This window comes from Monodelphis domestica, chromosome 8 (assembly GCF_027887165.1).
Source record: "Monodelphis domestica isolate mMonDom1 chromosome 8, mMonDom1.pri, whole genome shotgun sequence".
Taxonomy (NCBI): Eukaryota; Metazoa; Chordata; class Mammalia; order Didelphimorphia; family Didelphidae; genus Monodelphis; species Monodelphis domestica.
In genome coordinates, this window is record NC_077234.1 from 75,516,213 (window position 1) to 75,539,760 (window position 23,548).

General features: G+C 35.4%; 1 protein-coding gene across 1 annotated transcript in view; it reads left to right on the forward strand.

Moving 5' to 3' along the window:
* The window catches only part of ABCA12 (ATP binding cassette subfamily A member 12), a 242,256-nt gene that overhangs the window by 188,973 nt on the left and 29,735 nt on the right, over nucleotides 1-23,548 (forward strand). Inside the window, exons 32-41 of the mRNA XM_007501784.2 lie at nucleotides 1,040-1,276; nucleotides 1,645-1,798; nucleotides 4,978-5,230; nucleotides 6,192-6,278; nucleotides 6,697-6,790; nucleotides 9,517-9,644; nucleotides 12,355-12,442; nucleotides 13,349-13,454; nucleotides 21,271-21,325; nucleotides 21,849-22,026. Coding sequence (XP_007501846.1) covers nucleotides 1,040-1,276; nucleotides 1,645-1,798; nucleotides 4,978-5,230; nucleotides 6,192-6,278; nucleotides 6,697-6,790; nucleotides 9,517-9,644; nucleotides 12,355-12,442; nucleotides 13,349-13,454; nucleotides 21,271-21,325; nucleotides 21,849-22,026 — 1,380 coding nt within the window. The remainder of the gene's footprint in view (nucleotides 1-1,039; nucleotides 1,277-1,644; nucleotides 1,799-4,977; nucleotides 5,231-6,191; nucleotides 6,279-6,696; nucleotides 6,791-9,516; nucleotides 9,645-12,354; nucleotides 12,443-13,348; nucleotides 13,455-21,270; nucleotides 21,326-21,848; nucleotides 22,027-23,548) is intronic.

Genomic DNA, 23,548 nt, shown 5'->3' on the forward strand with positions numbered 1-23,548 from the left:
GAAATCTGAAGGGCTATATCATAGACATAACTTTATTCCAAAGCAAAAAAGTATAAAATTATTCAAGAAATTTTAATTTACTACCCACAAAAATGATGGTGTTGAAAATATTACAGAGAAGAAAAACAGGATTATAATGCTATCCCAAGAATGTCTTTTTATAGGTTGAAATCATATCATGTTAACTAAATTAGATAGACCTTTGGTTTTCTATAATAGCATCAGACTTTCCAAGGCTGTGTATTTGCATGATCTGAAGCTAGTTGTGTCTCTTGCTAATTGTTTTATTTCTACTAATTTTTTTTCCCTACTAATTCCATGTGAGGTAGTGAATTGGTACAATTGTTAGATTGTTGGGTCTTGGATCAGGAAAATCTGAGTTCAAATCTGGTCTCAGACACCTTCTTAGCTATGTGATCCTTGGCAAGACCCTAAACCTTTGTCTACCTCAGACTCCTCCACTGTAATATGAGGATAATAACATCACCTACTTCCTAAAGTTGCTGTGGGGATCAAATAAGATAATAATTGTGAAGTGCTTAGCCCAGTGCCTGTCACAAATAAATGTTAGCTAATGTGATTATAATGATGATTATTAGGTGTTCTCATAAATTTGAAAATTGCACAAGTCTTTTTTTCTAGTTTAATTAAAGGTTATGTTCTTGATAAAGATAGCAGGATGTTGGGGGCAGCTGGGTAGCTCAGTGGATTGAGAACCAGACCTAGAGACAGGAGGTCATAAGTTCAAATCTGGCCTCAGACATTTCCCAGCTGTGTGACCCTGGGCAAGTCACTTAACCCCCATTGCCTAGCCCTTACACCTCTTCTGCCTTGGAGCCAATGCACAGTATTGATTCTAAGATGGAAGGTATGGGTTAAAAAAAAAGATAGCAGGATACTGAAATTTAATTTCTTTTGATTTGAGAGCTCTTTTATGCAATGTTGAATATATATATATATTTAACAAATATAAAATTATCCAACATACAAAATTCAACATATATAAAATTATTGCAACTGTTCTGTTTTTTTTTTCCAGAGTGCAAATCTACATTCAAATAAAATATGTAACACATTGGCAGTGACTTCCATGATCCAATCACACCTTCCTGAAGCTTATCTCAAGGAGGATATTGGTGGAGAACTTGTCTATGTACTGCCTCCATTCAACACCAAAGTTTCAGGAGCCTATCTCTCTCTCCTAAGAGCTCTTGACAGTGGCATGAGTGACCTTAACATTGGCTGCTATGGCATTTCCGACACTACTGTGGAAGAGGTATGAATTTATATCCATTTATTAGTGAAAGTTAAAATAAACGTTAGGAAACGTGAAGGAAAATACTCATTTATTTTTTTAAGCAGGAAGAAAACAAAAAACAATTTAAAGTTATATCTCACAAAATCATCCAATCCTAAGAAATAAGTTCCCAGACTCTTCCTTTAGGTAAAAGTCACCTGAGAGAATAAATATATTGACATGACCAGGAAGCATACTTTTTCATTCCAAAATAAAAATATTGCCTTAAAGAAAATGGAAAACATCTGTTTCAACACATTAGGACTCATGCAAAGTCAAACTCATACCTCCTGGGAAAAGAAATGCCTGCTATTCCATTTAACGATATAATTGGGACTTTTTTGTAGGTGTTTTTGAAACTGACAAAAGATATACAGAAAGATGGAGAGATGGGTACAGAACAGTTCACACCAAAAAAGACTGGAGTCACTAAGGCAAATGGCATGATGACTCCTGATGACCTTTCTATGAGCAGCAGCAGCATCACCACTGAAAGAGATGGTAATACATTTAATTTGGATTTTGCTCTTGATTTCAATAAATAAAATGGTGGGGAAAATCTGAAAACATTTTTAGTTATGACTACAAGACTTGCAGATGCCAGCTCTATGGTTTGCCATTGCTAATTAGAAATTAACTTTAAAATTTTCTTTCTTTATAAAACCCTATTAGAAATCAATTTTTCAAAAGTCCTGTGAAAAGATAATGTGAGAGAACTTCCTTATTAGAATAGAATATGGAGGGCAGCTGGGTAGCTCAGTGAATTGAGAGTCAGACCTAGAGATGGGAAGTTCTGGGTTCAAATTTGATCTCAGATACTTCCCAGCTTTGTGACCCTGGGCAAGTCACTTAACTCCCATTGCCTAGCCCTTACCAATCTTTGGTCTTGGAACTAATACCCATATTGATTCTAAGACAAAAGGTAAGGGTTAAAAGAAATTGAATATGACTCCCCAGCCTCTTTTTGTGTCATAGGTACTAAACTCTGATCTTGTTGAAGCTTATAGACAACCTTAGAATATTTTTAAGTGCCAAAATAAAATATGTAATAAAAATTTTAAAAAGAAACAAAATATTGAAATCACCTAGGCAGTTAGGCAGCACAGTGGATAAAGCACTAAATCTGAAGTTAAAAAGACATGAGTTCAAGTTCTGCTTGGACAAGTGACTTAAACTTTGCCTGTAACAGTTTCCTCATGAGTAAAATGGGAATAATAGCATCTCCCTCCCAAGGTTGATGTGAAGGTAAAATGAGAGTATATGTAAAGCATTTTTGTAAACCTTAAAGCATTATGTAAATATTTAGCTATTGTTATGATTGTAGTAGTTATGAAAATATTTAAAACAAATCCACAGCTCCCAGGCTAAGAGTTCCTGATAAACAGAAATGTATTTTGTACTCCTCTGGGAGTCAAGACCTATATTCAGGTCCTCATACTGAAGCAATAGCTTTATGACCATGGATAAGTCCCCCATAAGGCTCTCTGAGGCTTAGTTCCCTCAGCTATAAAATAAGGGTCTTATTCACTATTAATGTTTTCCAAAATTGCTCTGAAGAAAGTGCTGTGTAAACTTTTAAGCTCTGTAGAAATACGTTATAATTCTAATGATGAATTCTCACACTGGAGAACAGGGATGACGAATTCCCTGATGGAGTAGCTTTGATGGAAATTATATTTGAATGTCTTCATGACCTTTCCAACTCTTTAAGGGTTTATCATTTTGGGGACAGCTAGGTGACTCAGTGGATTGAGAGTCATGCCTGAAGATGGGAGATCCTCGGTTCAAATCTAGACTCAGACACTTCCCAGCTCTGTGAACTGGGCAAGTTACTGAACCCTCATTGCCTAGCCCTTACCATTCTTTTGCTTTAGAACCAATGCAGTGTTGATTTCAAGATGGATGGTAAGGATTTAACCAAAAAAAAAAAAAAAGGACTATAATTTCTAGGTTCTTTACTGAAAGTATGTCCAGGAATTAGCTTGTGGTTTTTCATTAAGAATTTCAGCACCAGGGCCATTTTAGAAGCATGTATAAATTGAATAAAAATATAATGAATGTATTAGAATAATGTGGGATTGTTTAAAAAATGACTTAAAAATTTGCTGAAATTAGGAAACATTCCTGGAAGCAAAACTTTTAATTAACTATCTGTCTTACTAGAAAACTTTTGAAAGATAATCCTTGACTTTTAGACATTTCTGTAACTTCAGTCTCATTTGGCCCCTGCCATATTACTCATTTATAATCTTTTTGGGGGGATAATAGCTGTACAGTCAATGGAATTGAATACTTTGATTAGCAAATGACTATCTGCTTCAGAAAGTCAATGTTATGCATTTGCCTCTGCATTTGTTTCACAGTTCAGAACTATTCTTCAGTCAAAATGTTCCCTTCATTGACATTATCTTTTAGAAAGCACATTTACCCTATTTGATACACCTGTAAGTCATCCACATGTAATTTCTCAAGGAAGAGAAAAGCATACTAATTAACTCAAAATATTCAACTCCTTATACTATTCCCTTTTGAGGAGATAGGAGTTTGCATTTTAAACTTGTTCACTCTGCTTAATTGGAACCCATTTTAAATTATACAGCTTTGTATTTCCCTTATCAGCTAAATGAAGATCATGATTTCTGCATGGCATAATTCATGATGTAAAATTAAAAATATCCACAGCATTGTCATCTTATCACACGTTAAGTGCCTTGCTGCAAGTTTTGGAGAGTATGGCATATTTGAACCTATTTTGGGGAGGCTACAGAAATTATTAGTTAAAAAGAACTCTACTCAGAAGGAATATGGTTTCCTCGACTGTTGCTGTCTGTCAGCAGTCATGGAAATTTTCTCAACAACTGTACAGCCAATTGAGAGTCATACGATGGAACTTTTTCCGCCTCTCAGAGTAGAGAAGAGAGTGAGCCTTGAATACTGTGGACATGTTTCACAAGTCTAAAGAAAGGAAAGGGAATCCCGATTTGGCATGGCACCTTAGAAAGAGAGATGTTAATTTTTACTCATTTGTGTTGACTCTGACGGATCACACTTTGGCATTCAGAACTAACCGTTGAATAATTCTTAGCAAGAAAGATGATTCCTCACTTCAGGAATTTCAGGATGTTTCTAGAGTGGGTTCCTATGTTCGTTTCCTTTTACCACTTAGGAGATCTAATCCTAAATTGAGCTCATGCTCTAGCTTCCTCTTAGCATTTGTGAACTCAATTCCCATTTGACCTAGTACATGTTGAGCCCACATAAAATTATCTCAGTCTTTGGGGACCACCAGGCACAACCTGCCAAATGTTATTAATTGGTTTTAGAGAAACATGACATTAAGAGAAACAACATTACAGGGGGAAGTTAATAGGAGGAATGTTATAAATATGGAATGAGGTCAAAAATGTAATGAGAGTGCATTCAGCTAAATGGCATCACTGTAGAGTTTGGTTATAATATATTAGCAATTTTATTGTAAGACAAGATTGATCAGGGCAATGCTGGGGTCTGCCTATGTAGTTTTCACATTAATGCCGAAAATGCTAATGCAAATATAAAAAATGTTTCATATATTCTTGACTGCTGAGAGTTTCTCTGCATCTTCTACAGCTTTTATGCATGTTCTTGAAAGATGTATTTCTTAATTTGACCAATAGATGATCTCTTTTTCTCTCAAACAGACAAAGTCTTGACAAGAGCAGAGAGGCTAGACGGAGTAGGGCTTTTGCTGAAGAAAATAGTGGCTATTCTCATTAAGAGATTCCACCACACTCGCCGAAACTGGAAAGGTCTCATTGCTCAGATTATCCTCCCAGTTGTCTTTGTAACCACAGCCATGGGTCTTGGTACACTGAGAAATGTGGGCACAGTCTATCCTGAGGTACAGATTTCTCCATCTCTTTATGGCACCTCGGAGCAGACCTCATTCTATGGGTAAGTGTCTTTTCTAAAGTAAAGCAACATTTCTTTCTCATTTCAGTCAAATGACAGCCTTTTATTAAGTGCTTAATAGATGTTATGTACTAAACACTGGCGATTACAAAGAAAGATGAAGCTGATCCCTCTTCTCAAGGAGCTTACTTTTTATTGGGAGAAATAATATGTCAATAATTAGGTACATACAAAGCAGATGTAAGGTAACCTTAGAGAGAAAGGCTCAACTTGTTTCAAAAGGGTTGCTGTATTGAATCATAGGCAGGAGAAATGATGCAAAATAATATTGAGTAGTGGCAAAAACTAATCTTGTTAAAGCAACAGCCAAAAATATTAATTATAGTATCAGCAAGGTGGAGTCTTGTAATGTTAGAAACACTTTAATCCCAGGAGCTAAGGAAGCTAGGGTTACATGGATTTTTGCCAGTTGCAACATCAACACTAAGATTTCCCCAAAATCATTTTTTAAAAAGATAATAATTTGTAGTATAACACTGAATGGGGAATCAAGAAACCTAGGTCCTGCCTCTGCTACTAAACACACTGAGTGAGCTTAAGAAGGGATTATAACCTGAAGTTTATAAGTACTATGTTGATGGTTCTTAAAAATATTAAATAATCATAATATGATTATATATAAATATAATTCTTTGTGTAGACTAATCAATCAGTAAAGAGTTGAGACTATTTAGAGGGTAATAGATCAGCGGGATATTCTGAATATTTGGTGATAATAGAAAAATTACATGTATATATTAATCTTTAGATAAATGCACATTAATATATATATCAACACCTATTCATATCTGTGACAAAAAGTTTATGGAACAGATTTCTCCATATGTAAGAAGGATACCTACTTTTGACATTCATAGTTTCTTCAAAGTGTACATGTGTGTATATGTATGTGTATGTTTGGTCAGAGAATCATATTGTATTTTTTCACTTTTTTGCCTTTTAGGAATTTTCATCCAAGCACAGAACCATTAGTCTCTGCAATGACAACTTTCCCTGGAATAGACACCATATGTCTGAATACCAGTGATACGTAAGATCTTTTTTCTTCTCTCTTTTCTTTTCTTCGTGTTTCAGCTTCCTAATTTGAAAAAAAGGAAAACTTAAAGAAAACAATTTGAAGTTGGCAGAAGCCTCTCTTTAACAAAATTCATCAATTTCTTAAATCTCCTCTGGTTCATTTTGTTGCTGTGCCATCCTAATAAACTTCCAAGATGCTACAAAGTTCAGGGTAATTTGGCTTGGTGCTTCTTAAACAGTTAAAAGCTCCCTTTGATCATCCTTCAAATTATGAGATACATTAAGCTTCGTAAGTGATAGTGCTTTATCATGATAATTTTAGGAAAGTTCATAAATCAACTCTGGGGCTAGTTTACCTGAATCTATATTCTGACATCTACCCTATTGGGAGGAAAAATCACAACTCACTTCTCATTTATTTTCACTTACAGAAGATGTTTAAAGAAAGGCATTTTGGGCCAATGGAATACCAGTGGAGAACCCATCAATAACTTTGGTGTCTGCTCCTGCTCAGAAAATATCCAGGTAATAATGAATAAGATTTCAGTGAAATAGAACATTCTAAGCCTTCAAGATATATGTAGGTTACAAAGTTGTTATTATTGTGGTTGCTGCTGCTACTACTTTAATTCAGGAACCAAATAAGTCAATAGGATTGGTTCTGGGCATACCAAGATATTGATTTTTACCTTCAGAGTCTTTTCCTATAGGTCATTGATTTAAATCTATCTTGGGTTATATGTCTAAAAGGTGGAGTTGTACAATGGTCTTTGTTCACAGCTAACAAAAAATGAATTTTTGGTCTCAGTTCAACTCTATCTAGAAAACTGTATGACACAAAAACATGTCAGCATAAGTGTCACACTTGAAAATACAGCAACTCGGTTCCTGTAATGCTCAGCTGAAAAGATAGATAGGACTAAACCAGAGTCCTATATGTCTCTTGGTAACACCTCCAGACTGTAATAAAAGCACATTTACTGAAAGAGGCAGAAAACATTACTCTGCCTTCACTTCTTCTGCCCCTATTCCAGAGATAAGCACTTTGGTTTCCAGGCATATCAATTCAACACCTTTTAAGAGTCCTGTATTCACTGGGGAAATTAAAGATGGTTAGGGAGAAGAGACATGTTATTTTCTTAGATTCACCATATTGTCAACTTACCTTCCCTTGGGGGGAGAGATCTAAATATATTTTCTTCCAAATGGCATATAATCACATCCTGCAACCAAGATGGTTATCTGTTGTATTGCAAAGGGAAAATGCTTTCCATAAACACAATCTATTTGTGCCATCACTCTATGGAGGATGTTACTGATGGTAATAGGCAGGATTCAGCAATCATCTTTTTTTTTTATTATTATTAGACATTCTGGCAGATAGAATCAAAATTCTAATTGGGAAGCATTTTAGGTATTTCAAAATTCATTCTTGTTTTAACAGTGATGCTCCATTTATCTATCTTTTAAAACTTTCATCTGAGTTCATTTTGGGTCTCCTCCAATATAGCTAACTTTATACAATCACATGCATCTAGTTTAGTTGCTAAAAGACCACAATGGACAACTCATACTGCACAAAAGTAAAGTCGATCTTATAATGCTAGGATGTCAAGACCAAAAGTGACCTCAGACATCTACTCTAACCCTTCCCTTTTACAGATAAGGAAACAGATGTCACATACTGAGTAAATAGCAGAAATAAGACTAAAAATTCATTTCTTCTCCTCCTCACTGACAACCCTCAGTCTGGTATTCTTTCCATTCTATTACACATTCTCTTGTACTAAGATTCTTAGGAGGAAGTGCTAATAGATGTGAAAAATGCTGTCAATTTAAGTATCAAGAAACTATATAAATCTTAGTTTCAACACATTCACTCATATGTATATTCAATTTATGTATTGATTCATGAAACACATATTCAGTATTTTTTTTCTGTAATGGACCCTCAGATTTAGTTGGCAGCTTTACCTAAAAAGGAAGGAATATATGGTTTAGAGAACTGTAACTGCAAGGTCTATTCTAACAAAAGTAATAATTCTGCAAATACAAAGTAACTGAAGCCTCTTTGCTCTCTCTAGTGGATTGGGATTTTTGCCATATGAAAACAATGAGAAACAAATAATCTACAGTAATCTTACTACTCTCTTTCCCCTTCCCTCCCTCCCTTCTTCCGTTCCTCTCTCCCTCATTCTCTCTCTCTCTCTCTCTCTCTCTCTCTCTGTGTCTCTCTCTCTGTCTCTCTTTCTCTCTCTGTCTATCTCTCTCTCTCTTTTTCTTAATCCTTACTTTCTGTCTTAGAGTCAATACTGAGTATTGGTTACAAGGAAGAAGAGTAGGAAGGGCTAGGCAGAGGGGTTGAATGATTTACCTAGGATCTCAGAGTCAGGAAGTTCTTGAAGCCAGAAATGAGCCCAGGACCTTCTGTCTCTAGGCTAGACTCCCAATCTACTGAACAAGTAGTATTTTCTAATGAGTAATATAGTTAGTAAGCATATTGAAACTTTTACATTTAAAGTTTATGCTGTATCCTTAGAAGGGTTATTGTCTTGGGGTGATTAACTTTGATATCCCTGAAGTTAATGATCCCTGAAATGTGTTTGCTAGTTTGGCCAAATTTGGGAGATGCAAAACAAGACTGGATTCTCTTTTCTACCCAATCTGCCCTATCTTCTGGTTTCTGTGGTACTCACAGATTAGGAAATAGATGGTAAATACATAAATTTGTAAGTGGAAAAGGGGTTGCTTAAAAAAAATAAAGCCTCTTGCATCTAAGTTTTGGCACCAAAATTATTCATGCTATTTTTTTCATTCCCTCATAATGTCATGAGTAGCTTGTTTAAAATAATAGTAAGCTGATAGAAACTCTTTTTTTTCTTCCTCATGTATTTATTACCAAGGGAGCTTGGAATCAGCATAGTGTTTGTTATTTACACTGCAACCATATCAAGCTTGTCAGCACAGTTCAAGGGATGTCAAATACCAGATAACCTTTGTTCTTCCTGCTGGCTATAAGACAAATCAAAAAATAAAATGTATTCTACATAAATAATAGCTATTTGTCCTAATTTCTTGGCACAGATAAGTTGTCTTCTTTCCAAGCTCTTTAGTTGGGAGATGTTCTTATCTCATTGGAACAGTTGTAGTGGAAGACAAACCATGAGAGAGAAGTTTCTTGACATTGTCTATTTGATTTGCTCAGCTTTGGTCAGAAGAAACTTTCATTCTTTATTTTGCTTTTTTATCAGGAATGTCCCAAGTTTAACTACTCTCCACCTCACAGAAGAATGTATTCTTCCCAAGTTCTTTATAACCTCAGTGGGCAGCACATAGAAAATTACCTCATCTCAACAGCTAATGATTTTATCCAAAAAAGGTAAAAATTAATCCATTTATACCATTTTGCAATGGTATATTGTTTTATCATCAAGTTTTAATGTTAAATTTTTTCAGTTCACGATTATATATCTTGAGAGGCTTATTTAAATAGATTATTTGTCCTTTTATTTTTGGAGATATTTTCAACTTTCTCCAGGTGTCAGCCTGGAGTCTGGAGACTGTTTGTTTATTGGTGAAGAAGAAAGGGTACCTTATATGGTTCCATTATCTTTTCATTTTAACTTAAATCTTTAATCCTTCTTCCAGAAGAAGAAAAAATAGAAGTATAAGCTATGAAGATCATTTTAAGTTAATTTTAACAAAATATGAATTAAATTGTTCTCTGGAAGCATGATGTTCAATACCTGAAGAAAATTTGAAACAATCTAGTGCCAGGTCATATAACAAAGAGGAGCAATGGATACAGAGTCAGGGGATCTGAGTTCTAATCACAGCTTTGCTAGACTCCCTATGTTAAATCAGAGAAGTCATATCAACCCTTTAAGCCTCAGTTTGTCTATCTGTGAAGTGAAATGGTTTGCCTACATGATTGCTGAGGTTGACTCCATTTCCAAAGCCTCTGTTCCTAATTATCTTAAGTTAATGGGGTTTTTTAACCCTTATTTTCTGTCTTAGTAAGAACTCTAAGAGAGGTCAAGCAAGAGCTAGGCAAACAGGATTAAGTAACTTGCCTAGGGTCACATAACTAAGGAAGTGTCTGCAGTCAGATTTGAACCCAGGTCCTACTGACTCCAGACCTGTAACTTGATCCACCATTCCACCTAGCTACCCCTCAATAGGCTAATATAAAATTCAAATACAATTGCTTGAGGTATTGGCATTGCTATGGAGTTCCAAAGAACTATTGATGATATGCTACTAATTTTAAGTTTATATGAAGAGGTGTTTGTTAATAATCAAACCCAACCATGTCCAGAGGACTGATGATAATCTACATCCCAACACAAAAGTGATGGATTCAAGATACAAAATGAGAAATAATTTTTTTAAACATGGATAGAATAGGAATTTATTGACTATGCATATGTGTTACAAGGGTTTTGTTTTTGCTTTTTTCTTTTAATTGGAGTGGAGGAAGATTAGATAGGGAGAAAAAATAAATTCTTCTTAGTTGAAAAATAAATAAAATGAAAACATGAAGAATTGGTCCTGGATGAAATAATAATACTTATCAACTACATAGAAATGTTAATTAAGCTTATGCCTTCTATTAAATCAGTAGCCAGGTTATATAGTGTATCGATTGCAGTGGCAAGTCTGGGCAATAACTATTTGCACAAAGCTGGATGAGCTGATTACATCTTAATAACAGTTTTAGGATTGTTGATTAGCTGGCCAAGACTAAGGCTTGTTGATAAAACGATGATGACAATGGAGAGTCAACTCAAATAAAAGAATCCAAAGACTTTCTTAAGGCCAGATTCTGTTAGGTCCATTCATTACATAATGCCTATAAAAAGAAAGGAGAAATATGGAAATTTATTTTGCTTGTCTATGTATATTTGGTTTTATTTTTCCTTATTCCTTTTTTCTAGTAGGGATAAGGGTGGGAGAGTAAAAAGAGAGGGAAAATAAACCAAGAAGGCAGGAAGGAAGGCAGGCAGGAAGGAAGGAGGGAAGGAAGGAAGGAAGGAAGGAAGGAAGGAAGGAAGGAAGGAAGGAAGGAAGGCAGGAAGGAAGGAAGGAAGGAAGGAAGGAAGGAAGGAAGGCAGGAAGGAAGGAAGGAAGGAAGGCAGGAAGGAAGGAAGGAAGGAAGGAAGGAAGGAAGGAAGGAAGGAAGGAAGGCAGGAAGGAAGGAAAGAAGGAAGGAAGGAAGGAAGGAAGGAAGGAAGGAAGGAAGGAAGGAAGGAAGGAAGGAAGGAAGGAAGGAAGGAAGGAAGGAAGGAAGGAAGGAAGGGGAAGGAAGGGAGAGAGAGAGAGAAGGAGGAAAGATGGGTTAGGAAGCATAGATTAGGAAGAAAGGAAGGTAGGAAAGTCAAAATTTCTTCTGATAGCCCATCCACAGGTTAAAGTATTATTTTATGCAGTGTAAAAGTATTATGAAATATGTGAAATTATGAATACATGAAAATTGTGACCTATATATTATAAAGTTTTCTGAAGATGGCAAATGTCAAGAAAGGATGAGTCAGAGCAGTCAGCAAAACTCACACCATATTCTTTTATTATAAGTTGATTTGAAAATCAAGAGAGGGGGAAGAGTTCTGCCCTTCTCATGAAGCACTAAGAAAAAAATTCAGATGAAAATATCAACCAGGGAACATTGAAAAACAATACATATTCAATGGAACTGGGATAGAATCCATGCAGATAGCTGTTTTCCCCTAAAAGTCAAAAATTTGTTTCTAATGTTCTAAATGTTAATGGAAGGAAATAATTAACAGATTTTGAAAATTATTTTTAAAAAGATTAAGAAGAATTTTTTTTTTCAATTGAAAAGGCCACAGATTTACTGAAAATAGAATTGAAAGGAGATTATATTATCCAACTTCTTCATACAAATGAGAAAATTAAGGTCCTAAGATGGACAGTAACCTATCCAAAGTTTTATTTTTTCATAATTATATTTATAGGAGTACTACAACTGCAAGAATATAAGCATAAATCCCCCTGTGTACTATCTAAAAAGGAATAAAATAGGACCTTTTCCCCTCTAAAATAAATATGAACTTGATTCATTCTCCTAGGTATGGAGGGTGGAGTTTTGGATTGCCTCTGACTAAGGACCTTCGTTTTGATATAACAACAATTCCTGAAAACAGAACACTTGCCAAGGTAATTTCTCTTACCTCATACTTTACAGACAATTCAAATATGAAAATCTGCAAGATAATTGTCTAATTTGAGCGTGTTTTCATATAGCATGTAGATATGTTTCCATTTGTGCATTATTTATTTTTCTAAAAATTTTGCCCATGAGCCTACTTTTATAAGTTGAATCCTATTTCCTACTTGGCTTCCATAAAAATCTCCAAAATATTTTGAATTAACTTCTAATTCATCTTCAGGTACACTTTAATTTCAAGTTTTCTCCCAATCACAAGATCCCCAAAAGTCAACAAAAAGATAAAACAGGAATTGAACCAGAGAAATACTCACTACTTTGAATAATGATATCTTAAATCTACGTTATTTGGATTCTGAGTTTCTAAAATTGAGACACACCAGACTTTTAAAGCCTGGAGTCTTTTACACAGACCTTAAAGCTCAGACAGGAATAATAAATTAATGGAGGAAGAAAAGAGAGGGTAGTATGTTTTTTCCTACTAAAATAAATACTTCATCACAAGAAATGACAACATTGTTTGCTTCTTTTGGTTTTTTCTTTAACTCAAGTATATGAGAAATATTATTAGAAGCAGTTCTTATTTCTATATTCAGCATTGCCAATAACCCATCATGGAGATGATGGTACTTTCCTAATTTTTATGCCAAACTTAAAACCCAACTCAATGCCATCTTAGTGCATATCCTTTAAAAGTCCATGTGCTGCTATGAATTGAGGTAGCCATGTTCTATACTTGAGCCATAATGGCCCAAAATTTCATGAGCTTCCAAGTTGGATTTTTCAATATATTGGGAATTTTCTTTATCCAATTTGGTAGTTAAAAGTAAATGTGAAACTTTCCTGGTTAATTTTTAGGGTAATGTTAATCTTGTCTTGTCTTTGAATTTTAATAGGTGTGGTATGACCCTGAAGGTTATCACTCCCTGCCTGCTTACCTCAATAGCTTCAACAACTTCCTCCTTCGAATAAACATGTCAGACCATGATGCTGCCAGACATGGTAGGTTTGTCACAGGGAAGCTTCTTGTATTGAGACTTTCTGAGTAAGGAAGACCTAAGTTCAAATCCAGCCCAGGCACTTCTTAGAACTTTTATTTTTTCCACATGGAAGACACTTTGCCTTTACTGATGATCTCTATATTGAGGACAAAAATGTGTACAAATATGTACATATATACAAATATACATTCATGTATAAATATATACAGTATGTATATCTATAAATAGATACAGTAAGAATAATTATATAAAAATATACAGTATGAATCTATAGTTTATATGTTGACATATATAAACTGATACAGTATATATGTTTCTATGTGTAAACATATGACCTAGGCACATTTATAAATAGATACAGTATATATGTTTATATAGATAGATACAGTATGTATATTTCTCTGTATACTGCATATATGTTTTTATATGAATAGATACAGTATGTTTCTGCATATAAATATAGTCTGTAAGTATGTATATATATATATACATATGCATATACACATATCTTTTTTGTACATAGTTGTTTTCATATTGTCTCCTCCGGTAGGCTGTGAACTCCTTGAGTGTAGGAGCTTCTTTTGCCCTTTCTCTCTATTCCCAGGACTGAGCACAGTGCCCAGAACACAGTAAACACTTAATAAAGACTTGTTGACTGACTCTTTATTCTAGCATGGCAGCTATTTTTCATCATATAAATTACAGTTGAGAAGAAATATGAAAGCATGAGTAGAAAGTGTGGCTGGTTTTACACTTTATCTAGTAGATGAAATGGCAGACATATAGAAGATAGGGAAACATGCCTTTACTTTGACAGTTGCCTAACATAGCTATAGGTAGTAACTAACATATTATTTGTACAAAAATAAGGAACCAAGTTATAGTGTCATAAAGAGTAAAGGATTTTCCTTCAACTCCAAGAGGAATTAATACCTGTAGTTCCTTTTTTCCCCCACACTAGAGATTTGCTGAATGAAATTTTTTTAATTGTTAATATTAGCTAGTTAAAATATGAATAGTAAATACCTTACCTTCAGTGTACTTCATTTTCAATCAATCAGGAAGTATTTATAGAAACATTATGGCATAGTGGACAGAGCACTGAGCTTAAAGTCTGGAAGTTGTTATTATTTAGTCACTTTTCAATTGTGTCTTACTCTTTGTGACACCATTTGGGATTTTCTTGGCAATGATACTGGAATGATGTGCCATTGCCTTCTTCAGCTCATTTTTGAGATGAGGAAACTGAGGCAAACAGAGTTAAGTGACTCGCCCAAGGTCACACAGCTAGTGTTGAAGCAGGATTTGAACCCATGTCCTGCTTATTCCAGGCTTGGTCCTCTATCTACTGCACCACCTGCCTATCCAGGAAATAACCAAAAGACCAGGTTACAAATCCTGCCCCAAATCTTACTAGCAGTGTGATGCTGGGCAAGTTAATTAGATTTTCTTAGCTTCAGTTTCTTCACCTGTAAAATAAGGAAGCTGGACTCATTGACCTGTAAGGTCCCTTCTGGTTGTAAATCTGTTATCCTATGATCTCTCTTCAATCTATCTTCCACACACAGCTTCATGATGATTTTCCTAAAACATGGGTCTAGCCATGGCATTGCTCAACTAAAGGAGCTTAAGGAGCTCCCTATTACGTCCAGAATAAATAGAAATCCCTCCATTTGTATTAGAAAGCTCTTCCTTGAACATCTCTGCATCTTATTTTTCTCTTTTGTAAAAGGCAAGGCTTACATTCAATGGCATCTAAGATTCCTCTTCAGCTCTAAATCAATAATCTTCCTATCTATTGATTAAGTATCTGGGTCTGGCTGCCTCCCCAGTACCTTTGCCAAGAAAATCCCCAAAGGACTCCGACTAAGCAACAATAACATTATGTACTATGTATGGGTCACTGGAGAAACAAGCACAAAGACAAAATATTTTCTGCTCTCAGGAAGTTTATGTTCTAGAGGGGAAAAGATGTACACAGTTCAGGCAATACTACTTAGATGTGAAGTTCAATCCAGGAGCTAGGACCTGGGGGTATGTGGTTGTGAGGACTTGGGGGGGGAGGGGAGATCAGGAAAGGCCTTAGGTAGGAGGTGGCTATAGAGCTTTAATGGCACGTAATGATAGTAGGACTCTTGAGATGGAAAAAGATCCCTCGAGCTTATATTCTTATTTTGAGATTCTAATGGAAATGGAGCTTATTTGCTAATTCCTCACTCATCAAAGAAGCACAATTTAACCCAATACAATAAATATTTGTCAAACATCTACTATGTGCAAGATGGGAAGCTAGGTAATGAAGTAGAGTGTTGGGTTTGGAGTCAAGAAAATTCATCTTCCTGAGTTCAAATCTGGCCTCTTACACTTATTGGCTGCAAAACACTGGATAAGTCACATAACCTTGTTTGCCTCAGTTTCCTCATGTATAAAATGAGCTGGAGAATGAAATGACAACCCACTCCAGTATCTTTGCCAAGAAAACCCCAAATGGGGACATGAAGTCACAAACAACTGAAACAACTTAATAACAACAACAAATGTGCAGGTGGCAGAAATACAAAGACAAAACATAGGTAGTCCTTGCCTTCAAAGAGTTTATATTCTTTTTGTGGGAAGGATGGAGAGAGAATATAGTGGGTAAATAGATAAGTATATAACTGATCATTTTAGGAAAGTGTGACAAGGAAATCACTTTAAAAGACTGATATATATTAATTTAAGGTCGACAAGGAATTCAGCTATGTAATTCCTAAATGAAACTCAAGTCAGCAGTCAACCTTTTATGGAGTTTTTAATTACAAGCAGGAGGAAGAAAGGTATTAGAGAGAGAGAGAGAGAGAGAGAGAGAGAGAGAGAGAGAGAGAAAGGGGAGAGAAGGGAATAGGGCTTAAATACCCCCTCTGTTTAGGCTGGGCCAAAAGGTCCAAGCCCTTAGATAGCTGAGGCAAAGAAAAGAGATCAGTCCCTATCACTCACGTGACCAAAACAGAGAAACAGTCTCAGGGGCCTCCATCTTCAGCTTCCTTCAGAGCAAGCTTCTCAGAGCACAACCTCTCAGAGCCAAACCTCTCCAACCACCCCCAGTCCTCAGACCCCGCTATCTTTAAGGAAACCATCTCAGTTCCCTCCCCTCAGTTCTCACATCTACCAATCACTGTCCATGTCTTCCCTGTGCCAATGGTGGCTCTAGCTTAACCCAGGACCGCCCAGAGGTCTGTGGCTTTGCACATGTCTGTTGAAGGTCATATTCTCAAATAATTAAATCTTGATCCTTTGCTGCAGCCCTTCCTAAATCCTGTTACCCTGAGCAGGGTGGAGATTGGAAGTTCCAAGACCTGGTTCTGTCATTCCAAGTATCTCTATTGTATCAATTCTAAAATCAATCATGACTCAAAGAACTTCCTGTTCTATGCTTAAGCATAGGTCAAAGCCCTTTCCATTGTTCAGCAAAAGGTTTCGGTCCTAAAGTAATCTTAAGTAGGGAGGAGAAAGACCCTCCCATGCCAAGGGGGTTAACATTCCAATAGACTATCAGTAGGAAATTTTTCAAGTATGAAATTTCCCAATGGTGAAATTTTCAACATTTATAAGTCTAAGAAATTTTAAGGTTTACAGAAGAGGACATAAGCTGAACCTTGAATTAAGTAAGGGATTCTAAGAGGCAGGGGTGAGATAGGCATAAATTTTCATCAAGATGGACAGCCTTTGAAAAGACATAATACTGGAAGATACAAGACTAAATTCAATCAATGGCAAATAGGTCATTAAGGAAAGAAATATTTTTAAAAGCTTGTAGGGGCTTTAAATGCCAAACCAAGGATTTTGTATTTTAGCCTAGAGTAATAGGGAGCTTCTGGGTGTTCTTAAGAAGAATAAAGATAGTCAGACCTAAAAGTTGCTTTATTTTTTATTTGTTCATTTTTTTAAACCTTTACTTTTTCATAAGAACAACTTTAAGAAAGAAGAATGAGTATTAGGAAAATATGGTTCAGTGACTTATCCATGGTCATGGCTAGAACACGTATGAGACCAGATTTGAACCCAGGTCCTCTTTTTTTTTTTAATATATTTTATTTGATCATTTCCAAGCATTATTCGTTAAAGACATAGATCATTTTCTTTTCCTCCCCCCCACCCCCCATAGCCGACGCGTAAATCCACTGGGCATTACATGTTTTCTTGATTTGAACCCATTGCTTTGTTGATAATATTTGCATTAGAGTGTTCATTTAGAGTCTCTCCTCTGTCATGTCCCCTCAACCGCCCCAGGTCCTCTTGATTACAAGCCTTGAACTCTAGACACTGTGTAACCTAACTAAACTTTTAGGTGGCATTATAATATTATTTTAGTGGCTCCATGAAGGATAGACTGGAAAGAGGAGAAAGTGGATGTTAAAAAGTCCAATTAATGATGATTTTTACTTTTTGCTAAGAAATATCCATGTTATTCTCAAATTCTTAAAAAATACATAAATGATTACAAACATGTTCCTGAATTTAGAGTAAAGATATGGGGCATTTAACTGAGTTTACCAGTCACTAGTTTCATGAGGTGCCACACCATTTTCTAAGTAGGATTGAAAGAGACTGATTTATTTTACCAATGCAATTACTGCTCATCCAACCATTCTCTCTTCTTCTCTGGTCTGTCTCTGATTATTTTCCCTTACCCTGCCTAGGATTAAGATGGAGGAGAAACTAAGGGTAATGGCTATTTGTCAACATTAAAATTTTAAATGAATAAATAAAAATTTCAGCAGGAATAGAAGCTAAAATATATTCAGAAATGTTAATATCTACTTCATTTCCCCTGAAATTCCAAAACTGGGTTCTGATTAGGGTGTGCCAAATTAATCGTGGCAGTTATTAGAAGCAGTTTATGAAATCAAATGTTTATTCTAACAGTCAATTCTTCAGGAGCCTTCTGCTCTGAAAAAATAGTATTTTTCCCACCTGAGTTAGCTCTTTCCCAGCAGGAGAAACCATGGAGAAAATAACATGATTGATAGTCCTTAGATCTAGAGCATCGATAAAGGGCATAGTCAAAAGTGGTAAATTAAATTAAATGGGGACCAAAGTCAGGTGGGCTTGACACAACCTGGTTTGAAATACAATTGAACAGTTGACTTTTGGGAGGATGTCTTACTTAGAGCAAAAGCCATTTGTTGCTCCAACAAATAATGACAGGATATAGAAGAAGCTCAGAAATGACAAGATAAAAATATAGCAGGCAGGGTTGCAGCCCTGTGAATGAGAAACTGATCTTGCTTTTGATATTGGAGAAAAGTCTTTAACTGAAACTCAAACAGGGGATAACCGACATATCAGAATCGTTTATCCTATCTCAAGACAATATCAATAATTCTAGATGCAATATGCAGACTTATGTGTTGTAAGTTGGGATGGTTGGAGAATTAACACTGAAGAAAATAACCTGGTTTTCATCTCCTTCAAGAACTTAATTTTTCAATAATTAAAAAAAAGTCTTCGGTTCCCCTGGCTAACAAATTGTCACCATTTTCACATTTCTGTTTTACACAAAAAGGAAACTGGATTTCATCCAAAGGTGAAAATCTGTTAGCTCTTTATGCATATCTATTGTTTTATAATCTATACAGAAAATCTACTATGGTGATAGTAATATCTCTAAGAATCTAACTAATTATACTTTCCCCTCCCATAATGTTCTTGTTCTTAACTCATCTTTATTATATTCTGCATGAATTGGGAATCTGATTTAGCCTGAAAAAATTGACTTTCTTTGAATTTTCTAGTGCTAATAAAAAAGCCTTAATTAGCTTTGCTTAGCCATGTCAATACCTATTATATACATGTGGTTCCCTCTAGTGGTTAATTTGACTTAAAAATTCCTTCCCCTGCCCTTCATTGCTAAAAAGACCTGAAGATTTGACTGCCTTAGTGATGACCATACAATTGAGGTTTTCCTAAACAATGCTTGCAGATTGCCTGTTACCTTTTTATGTTTTTTCTTCTGATCAATTATTTGTTTTCTCTTTGGAAATATTAATAGGACCATTGTAAACTCGGTGCATAGATTATAAAATAATAAAACTGTGCCAAGGACAAAAGGACTTTCTTTGCATTCAAGTAAACCATAACCCTTCCTGGGTGATTATAGAATGTTACCACTTTCACAAATCATTAGAACAATTTCCTTTTATGGCAAACAAACTAGAAAGCATTGTTGTTTGCTGGCTACAAGACTCAAAGCTTCATGGCGCTGGTTCTGAGAGATGCTAATAGGGTAATAAACAATCATTTAATCTCTCAGTATCCTAGTTAACTTTAACACTGTATATAACAGATGAGTTAATGATCTACATTTGTGAAAAGAGATTCTCCCCACATCAGTAAATCTACTTTTTGGTACAAAGGCCTGGATCAAAAAACAAAACACACTAGGAAAAAAAATGGGATGAGGAGGAAATTGAAATGTTTCATATCAATTACCCCAGGAAACTAAGTATATTAAGGGCTATAGAATCCCTAAAATATGATGTAAATATCAGTTAGCATTATCATCACCACTATATAGATGACTAAGTGAATGTTCCCATAGTCATAGAGCTAGGAAGTATTAGAAGGAGGATCAAATCCATGTTTCATTGATTTCACTCATAGCACACTAACTAAGGTATCTGTCAATGATAAATCCCACTGGGAAAATATAAAATATTTATACTTCAGGCCAAAGGAGAGAAATGATAGGTCCACTCCTTTCTATTTTAATTCAATAATGGGATCAGACTCAAAACTATAATTTAAGTCAAGTAAGTGCTTAGCCCAGGAAGCCACTCAAGACGTATGAACAATGGCAAAGAAGCCCCAAGAGTAACGATAGTCCTCTAAGTGTATGTCATATTCTTTTTAAAAATAATTAATATTACTTATGTTAGGTGAATCACTTGGGTAAAAAGCTGGGATTCCATTTCCTTGTCTGTAAACTTAGAAAGTTGGACTTTATATGTCTTCCAAGATCTTCTCTAGGGGAATCTGTGAAGCCATGTAGACAGAGCAGGAGGAATAGATGGACTGGAGGTAATAGTGAGGGGAAAAACGTATTTAGGAGGAATATGGCATAAGGGGAGATGGAAAGATAGGAGGCTTAATCAAATAAATGAATTTCAAATAAGGGATGTGAAATGGTTGCAAGGGATGGCAAGATCAAGGATATGCCTATCCCTGTGTATAACTGAGGTGGAGTGGAAGAATAGGTCATGGAAATTAAAATTGAATTTGATCATGTTCACAAACCTGCCACATCAGAGGATGGATTTGACTTACCTCCAAGTCATAAAATTGAATATTTAAATAGCAGAAAGCCAAAGAGATTCTTGAGTGACTGCAATACAGAGCTCACTACAAGTTAATTTCTCAACTCCTTAAATGACTACATTTTTGGTGGGTCATTTGACCACCATTAGGTGTATATATCTATTCATCTTTTCATCTTTTACATAAGAGTAGCATGAGAAACTTCCCCAAATACTTGATTTAAATCTAATTATGCTACCAAACTAGTAAACTTGTCATTTTAAGATTAATTTCTGGGATCCCTAATAAGACATGTAATATTGGTTTGGTTTGGTTTGGTTTTTTCCACATGTGAATGCTGAATTTAAGTGTCAATGGACCTATAGAAAATCATGTTTAGTAGCAAATAGGATCAGGAAACCTAAGAGTCAAATTTTAACTGTTCAGATAAGAAAATATTGGTACTTCTTATTCAATGAGTAATGGACAGGTCAGCATCATGTGATATCTGTAAATGATAATCATCATTTTCTTCTTTCAAGGTATTATCATGTATAGCCACCCATATCCAGGGGTACAAGATCAAGAACAAGCCACGTAAGTTAATACATTTGTCACACTCTCCCTTTGTTGTAATAGAATTCTCATTAGAAGAAGAAGTTTTATCCTTTGAACTAAATTGTCACATATAAATGAAGGTCAGCCTAGTGGAGGTGGGAAAGAGCCTTCCATCCTCTGCAAGGATACAAGGAAGGGGTTACAAAGAGAAGCTCTTGACAGCAGACTAATAGAGTTTTTGTTAATAAAACACTTCAACTTTCCTCTAAAGCTCTAAGGTCTCTTTCTATTCTTAAAAAGGTTGTGTCCTTTGCATACATGGTGTAACTCAGGGAGATTCAGTTCTTTTCTACTCCAAATCAACTTAAATACTCTTCAGTCACCTTTATTCCAGGCTGGTTGCAGATTCAGATAACAGATATCATCTTGGTTACCTTGCCTGCAGCCTTTTTTCTGTCTGAGACAGCTAAGTAAGCTGTTTTCTTTATGGTTTTAAGCATGAATCTTTTTTTTCTCCTAAACTAACCCTTGTTCCCTTCTCACCCACTTTTTTCTGGCATAGGATTAGCAGCTTAATTGATATTTTAGTGGCTCTCTCCATCCTGATGGGCTACTCTGTCACCACAGCAAGCTTTGTGACCTATATTGTAAGGGAACATCAGACCAAAGCTAAACAACTCCAGCACATCTCAGGCATAGGTGTGACGTGCTACTGGATCACAAATTTCATTTATGACATGGTAAGTGGCTCAGGAATCAAAGAAGCAATAGAAAGAGAGATTGGGGGAAGAATTATTGGTCAATTCTGATTTTAAGTCATTATTATTATTATTCTGGTTCATGCAAATTATGGCCACAAACTCCTGTCTTCTCTTGGTATCCACGTAACACTGAAAGAATTACAGCTGAAATTTCCAATATGGAGCCCATGAATACACACACACACCTGTCTATCCATCCATTTATCACACACGTAAATGGATATATAATGATATAAATAGATGCATATATAATGTGATAAATGGATGAAAGGAAAGAGAGACAGATTGATTGATAGAATGAGCAGATTAATTTGACATAAGGACAAAAAGAAAGATAGACATGTGTGTAGACAAACTCAAGGACAAAGATTTAGATTAAAGGAAGAATAGATTAATATATGAAGCAGCATAGGCTAATGGATAGATAGATGAAAGATAGAAGGAGGGGCAGATTAAGAAAAGGATAGATAACTTGTGTGTACACAGACTGACAAGGTATAAAGAGAAGGATGAGTAGATTAATAGGTGGACAAATAGAAGGATGGATGGAGTTATAGGTAGACAGACATTGATAAGTAGATAGATGGAAGGACAGATAGACACTGACAAAAAGAGAGATGACTATATTTCAATTTGATTGGTTTCCTTTGTAACCTTAAGTATTATATTTTATGTATTTAAAGATATTAGTCTGAGATGGGGTCCATAGGCTTCACCAGATTAGCAATGGTGTCCATGGCCCCTCCCCAAAAGTTTTAAGAACTCCTGAGCTAAAAAGTAACATGATATAGAGAATAGCAAACAAGCCTCGAACATCCTCAGACACTTAATAGCTATATGACTATAAGCAAATCACTTAACCTCTTTGGGTTAAGATTTCAGCATCTATAAAATCAAAGAGTTTGAACCAGATGAGTTTTCTTTGAGTTCTGTTCCAGACTTAAATGTAAAGTAGGAGCCTAAATAGCCTATGTTAAGAGTCAAAAGAAAAGAAAAAGAGTCTATCTTCTTTAGGTAATCTTAGAATCTTGGAATTTGAGAGATCATTTGACACAATCCTTTAATTTTACCAAGAGACTAAGATTAATCTAGAACTTGAACAGGTCTCCTGATTCACTGTCTGCCTTGGAGAGAGGCAGAGAGAGGTCATTTGAGAATATTAGTTAATTAATGGTGCAGTATAATTTAAAGATACTTAAATATATCATCAACTTATAAGGAAAATTCAAGATAAAAATTGCTCATATTTGATTTTTATTTCAAATATAGTAGGGACAGGAAGGCTGAGTTTCCATTGGTTAAAAAAAAAAAAGATGGTTTTGGTTGTAAGGGATTTTAACCACAGACACTCTTGGCCAAAAGTCTGAGAAGTGCTTTCATTTGTCTGATGATCATGATGAGATTGGGTGGGTAGCTCACTGTAAAGATCATTGGCTTGAAGTGCTAGAGAGTAATTAAGTGCATATCCATTTTGTAAATGTGCCCAGCGGGGTTTGAAATG